The sequence below is a fragment of the Hipposideros armiger genome, unplaced genomic scaffold, assembly GCF_001890085.2.
Source record: "Hipposideros armiger isolate ML-2016 unplaced genomic scaffold, ASM189008v1 scaffold_936, whole genome shotgun sequence".
In the NCBI taxonomy this organism is placed as follows: domain Eukaryota; kingdom Metazoa; phylum Chordata; class Mammalia; order Chiroptera; family Hipposideridae; genus Hipposideros; species Hipposideros armiger.
The window spans coordinates 561,765-567,764 of NW_017732286.1; the positions used below are offsets into that span (position 1 = coordinate 561,765).

Sequence of the window (6,000 nt, forward strand, 5' to 3'; positions counted from 1 at the left end):
AGAGTTGGAGAGAGGAATTTCCTTTGCAAGTTGAGTTTGCTTCTAGGAGGGGGGCCATGGGTAAAACTCAGCAGTGTACCTAATTACTCCACTAGTGCCACCTCCCTTCCACCTCTCCACCTGTCCAGCTTATATTCAGGTATGCTTATATTCAGTCTCTGCCAACTCAAGTGCTAAAGTAGGAGTTGATTACAAGATGCAGCGTGTGAGGGAGGGGCCGGGGGCGAGAGTTGAGCTAGTAAGGGGAAGTGGTGACCTGCATATATTAGTATTTCTAAGGCATCACCATCATAAAGCATGCCATTCAGCATTTTCAACTCAGAAGGAAATGAAAACTTTTTAATATAAATGCTCAGGAAGCTGATTCCGAAATGAAGATTTGTGTGCAGGGAGTGCCATTGGGATCAATGACAATGGAAAGAAAGAGAAGGAAGCAGAATTGGGCAGGGGGTGGAGCTGAGCAGAGATGCAGTCTCAATAGAAGTCACAGCCAACCCTACAAGAAGTTCTGAAGAACAGGTGACTCTCAGCTGTCCTGAGTTGGAGTGAGAGGGTTGGCTCTTCGTGTGCCTGTATCAGTCACCGGTTGCATTCTTGGGCGGTTGCATTCTTGGGCGAGGTGGCCCCCTTCAGCCAATGCTGTCTGTGAAGGGAGTTGACACCCAGTGGAGCCAGTCCTTCATTCTTAAAGGGGGATCTGAGAGAAGTATCCACAATGTCCCCCATAGTTGTCCACCCAAACAAGTAGTTCTGGGAATTAAGGGTATCAAGGAAAGAGCCAAATTCAGAAAGGAAAGATTTGTGGGACAGAGGTACTGAAGGTAAACTTGGATGGTGATTGAAACATTCCCTTTTGATTTTAAGAACAGACTGTTCTATGGTATACCAAACATGAATCTCCCATCAAGGGAATTTGCAAATCAGCATTCTGTTCTGATGAGTCAGGAAAGGATCACATTACATGCATTCCACAAATACTTCTGCATATCTGCTGTGCCCCAGGCACAGTGTGATGTGCTGGAAGGGGAGGGTTAGTACTAAGTAAATTGTTAAAAACTTGGAAGCAGGGAGGCTGGGAATGAGGTGTTTAGTAGAGAAGGAGGACTATGTCACAGGTGTTTGAGAAAATTCATTTAGCCTCCGGAAGTGGGAGATGTAGGATTATACACAGAGGGGTGGGGCTACAGGACTAAAAGAATTTGACTTCTAGAGTTAAGAGGTTTCAGATTCAGTAGGGCTAATGCAGCCAGCTTTGGGGTGTGGAGATGGTGTATGTGATCCACACATTGGAAGGTTCAGAGCTAGGATTCAAAAAAAGTCTGTCTCATTTCAAAGCCTGAGTTCTCGTTGTCACTACAATAAGTCTTTGTTGAATGAATGAATGAATATTTAATGATTGACATTTTTCGATGGCAGAATCACTGTAAGGTTTTGACCCAGTAACCCTGAGAATATAATAGCCAACATTGATAGTTACATTGACCTTGCCTTATGGCCCAGGTAATGCAGCACCAAGGGCTTCATTTGCATCATTTTGTCTAATCCCTAAATCCCTATTTTACGTGCATGAGGAAACAGAAGCTCAGAAATAAAAACACATTGACTAAGATCATGAAGCTAGGAGCAGTAGAGCCAGAGTGAAAAAAAAGGAGAACTCTGATGCCAATTATTTTTATAGCTTCAGGGTTTGTTCATTATCTGGTTCTGCATAAAGAAGTGTGATTTAAAAGATTCTATATCAATACACTGTATTTGCCTATTTTAGGAGAGACCCAAACATACCTTTGGGAGATCCCTGAAAGAAGTGGTCCTACCTCACATGACTTTGAATGCATAACTTTCTTTTATGCTTCCAGTGTGAACCAAGTTAAGGTAAACTTTAAATCAAATCTCAGTCTTTATCTTATCTCTTCTTAGGAAGAAGGAGTTTACTTTTGTTTTTTTAAAATCTTGGTTCTGTGTAAACTTTCTGTTAAGCAACCTAAATACTGCTCAGTTTTTAATCCTACACAGTTTTGTATTTTTCAAGAACAAAATGAAGTATTACATTATGATCCCTTAGGTTTATGACATTTTCCAAAATGTCACTGTGAATTGGAAAACATTATATAATTATGTAATAATATCCTCATATTTGTTTTGTTGAGTAGGATTTGGGTGACAGAAAATGAAGTGTGGAGTTTAAAATTTCTGTGACTCATGAGAAATGTATACATATTATATATTTTTTGAAAACCCTCAACTCTGGAGTTGTAGTTTATTTGCATTAAAAAAAACGTTTCCTCTTTGAGCTTTTACTTATTTTGGCTCACTCTGCCTGGAACAAGAATCTAGTCAGACATTCAACCCCCAAACAAAATATAAACAAAGCCAGTCTCCCAGCTGAAGGCGGCTGTAGGGGGCAGAGGCATCACAGGGGGAAAAGATCTGAGGCCTTGACCAACCGACTCCAGCGCCAGGGAATTCTAATTAAAAACAAAGTTCTGTTTTTTAATTAAATTTTCAGAAATAAAGCTAAATCCAATGAGGAATGTGTCTAAAATCCCTTTCAAGAGTTTGTTTTCTCTTTAGACTTCAACTCTAACGAGTGAGATGACAATTTTTCTTAAATCAAGGATTTAGCATGTCAAACATTTTGTTCCTTGCTCTACTCAGGCTTAGACTCTTAATAATTAAAAACTCAGGATCTGACCTCACTACAACTAAAACGTGATTCTACTCATCTTATTAACTGGGGGAAATGCTTAGTTGTGGGCACAGTTAAAATTCTTGCTTTGTCTCTTCAGGATCTTAACAGCGGACTGGTAGGTCCTTTGATAATATGTCGCAACGGAACCAAAGCTAGCATCGTTCACCGTGTGCTGTACTTCATGATTTTTGATGAGAATGAATCCTGGTACTATGAAGAAAATATCAACACCTATTCTCTAAATCCGAACCAAGTAGACAGAAATGATTTTGAGTTTCAGATCAGCAACTTTATGCACGGTAATGTCCACTGACTCCCTGACTGTGCCCTACAGGCTATTTCTCACAGAGGGAACAGATGCAGGTTCAAATTTGTGAAGCTCAGCAGTTTAGAGAACACAATCACATATAGTTGGGGAGTATAACACTTGGACTAGAGGTTAACAAACTTTTTCTATAAAAGGCTGGATAGGAAAGAATCCAGACTTGTAGACTGTACGGTCTCTGCCACAGGCTGTCTTGTACTCGCCATCAAGACACCAAAGCCCCCAAGAGACAAGACAGAAACAACTGGATGTGGCTGGGAGCCAACACAACTTTATTTATGGGCACTGAAACTTGTATTTCATATAACTTTCAAATATTTTCTTTTTTTTAATGTATTTTTTCAACTATTTAGAAGTTTAAAAACCATTCTTTGCTCATGGGCCATAGAAAAATGCAGTGGGTGGGCTGGATCTGGCCTGTGGACGGTAGACTGCTATCTTAGTAGCGTGGCAAATTCCAGTGCCTCTGGAGCCATGCAGGCAATGGAAACCCAAGAATATCAGTTACCATTTCTGGAGGGCCTTACCACACACTTTTATAAATAACATTTTACCTGGATGAACACAGGGACAGGTGAGATTTGGGGCAAACGGAAGAGCACATGGCCCCACCCAGTCTTCCCCACCACCATTACCAAATGACCTGCACAGGCAGAGCTTTTAAAAACCCCATGCTTGTTAACCAAAATTCTTTTCTAGGTTGAGTGTGACAATGCTCATTCTATTTATGACCTCCCCTATCTAGAATCACAGTAATAAGACAGTTATTCAAATAAAAAGCACACAAACAATCTCACTTAATCACAATCTTAATTTGTCAAACTTTTGGTCCCAAGCCTTTCATCTGAGGAGGCTCAGGGAGGTGACTAGCTAAGGAAACCCTTACTAAGGCAAATCCAAATACAAGTACAATCATTTTCAATTTCTTAGTTTTTTCCCCCCAAGAATATATGTAAATTCAAATCAATTCAAGAACTACATCTATTCTAATCATCGTCTTTTAAAAAGAATTGCAGAGGGCACAAAGCACCGTACTAGGTCCTAAGGAGACACAAAGCCCATAAGATGGGACATCTCTTAAGTTGTTGGCAGTGTAGGGGTGGCAGACTTGTGCATTGCTACAACACAAGAGTGCCTTGGAGGGATGCTGTACAAGAAATGTGGACACAGAGCTGTCTTTTAAATTCGTATTTGAAGGTCAAAAAAGGCTTCATGAGGGGAATATTTAAGGATGCATAAAAATCTGACTAGTAGAAAAGAAGGGGAATGACATTTCAGGTAGACAGAAGCATGTGAGCTAAGTCACATAGCACCTGGAAAGAAAAGAGCCAACAAAATTGTGGAAGACCTTGACTATCCTGCTATGAATGTAGACTTGATCTAAGTGAGGGTTTCTCAAGCTTGCCACTATTGACATTTTGGGCTGGATAACTCTTTGTTATGGGGGGCTGACCTGTGCATTGTAAGATATTTAGCAGCACCCCTTGTATCTACCTCATAGATGCCAGTAGCACCTTTCCCTAAGTTGTAACAACTAAAAATGTTTCCAGTCAACCTTTAGAGGACAAAATCCTGTTGAGAACCACTGTGCTAAAGGCACCAGGGGCACTGAGCCCCTGTAATAGATGTAGAGAGAGTAACAGATGTATGTTTCAGGAACAATTCTGGGAGTCATTGAGGCACTTGTGCTTCAAGTGTGGTCCATGGATCAGCAGCATCAGCAGCACTTGGAAGTTTGTTAGAAATGCAGAATTTTTGGCTTCATAGATCTAGTCAATCATAATCTGCATTTTAAGAAGATTCCTAGGCTACATGATCTAAAGCAGAGTCTCCTAGCTTTTTCTATTATATCTCTCCATCAGCTAAAAATGTTAGAACCCTACCTCCATTGGTATATGGTTATAAATTATATATTTTGTACCACTGTACTAATGCATTTCAAAAGATGCACACAAAATAGAAAAGTAAAAAGGAGCATATATATATATATATATATATATATATATATGTATTTTTAATTTTAATGTTTTCTTCTTATTACCCTTTGAAAACCATACTTATATAGAGGATTGGAGAAGGGGAGAGATAAGAGGTATGGACCTCAGGCAAATGGCCATTCCAGCCATACCAGCAACAGATGACAAAGGTCTGATTTAAGGCAGTTAAATTGGAACACATGCTCCCAATATTTTAAGCCTCTTGTGATAATTTTAAATATACCTTAAGTATATAGACATATTTAAGTATCCACTGATTAAATATTCTTAGTTATGAAATATTCTTGTCCAACCTGATTGTCTTAAAGCAAAGTCAGTCTCTCATTTCGTCAGGCAAGAAAAACTCTCTAGCATTAGACACATCCATGAATGGATGGCTTGGTCAAGTTCAACCGCTTTTTTAGGCTGGCTTTAAAATCCTCATGGCCTCTGAAAATATCCACCATACTTTCTATAAGGTGTTTTTCTTTTTAATTTTAAAGTCACATTATTTCAAATCCCTGTTGAATATAATAAACCTTGCCCATCCACAGCAATTAACGGAAGAATGTTTGGAAATAACCAAGGTCTGACGTTTCACGTTGGGGATGAAGTGAATTTCTATCTGATTGGCTTGGGAGGTATATATGACCTGCACACAGTTCATTTTCACGGCCACAGCTTTGAATTCAAGGTAAGAATCCTGGGTAGCTCCATTTATTGCTGTGGTACCATGTAAACTAGTATGGCAAGTTAACAGGACTGAGAAGGAAACAACCAAGCCAGAACTGAGGTTCAATACATACCATCTATAACATAGCGGGTACAAGTAAATAATTAATACATTTAGCTCTTTATGTCCCATGGACATTTGATAAATGCTTGTGACTACATGAAGTGCATGTCTCACTCTCATCTGATTTTACTCAATAAGTAAATAAGACATCAATACTCATCTTTAGTTGTACCCTTTCTATCCCAACTTTAAAAAAAAATTTTCCGGGCCGGCC

At 39.4% G+C, this 6,000-nt stretch overlaps 1 protein-coding gene across 1 annotated transcript in view; it reads left to right on the forward strand.

Moving 5' to 3' along the window:
* LOC109375354 (ceruloplasmin-like) overlaps window positions 1-6,000 on the forward strand; it is a 51,912-nt gene that overhangs the window by 22,408 nt on the left and 23,504 nt on the right. Inside the window, exons 15-17 of the mRNA XM_019630706.1 lie at window positions 1,766-1,872; window positions 2,787-2,988; window positions 5,545-5,684. Coding sequence (XP_019486251.1) covers window positions 1,766-1,872; window positions 2,787-2,988; window positions 5,545-5,684 — 449 coding nt within the window. The remainder of the gene's footprint in view (window positions 1-1,765; window positions 1,873-2,786; window positions 2,989-5,544; window positions 5,685-6,000) is intronic.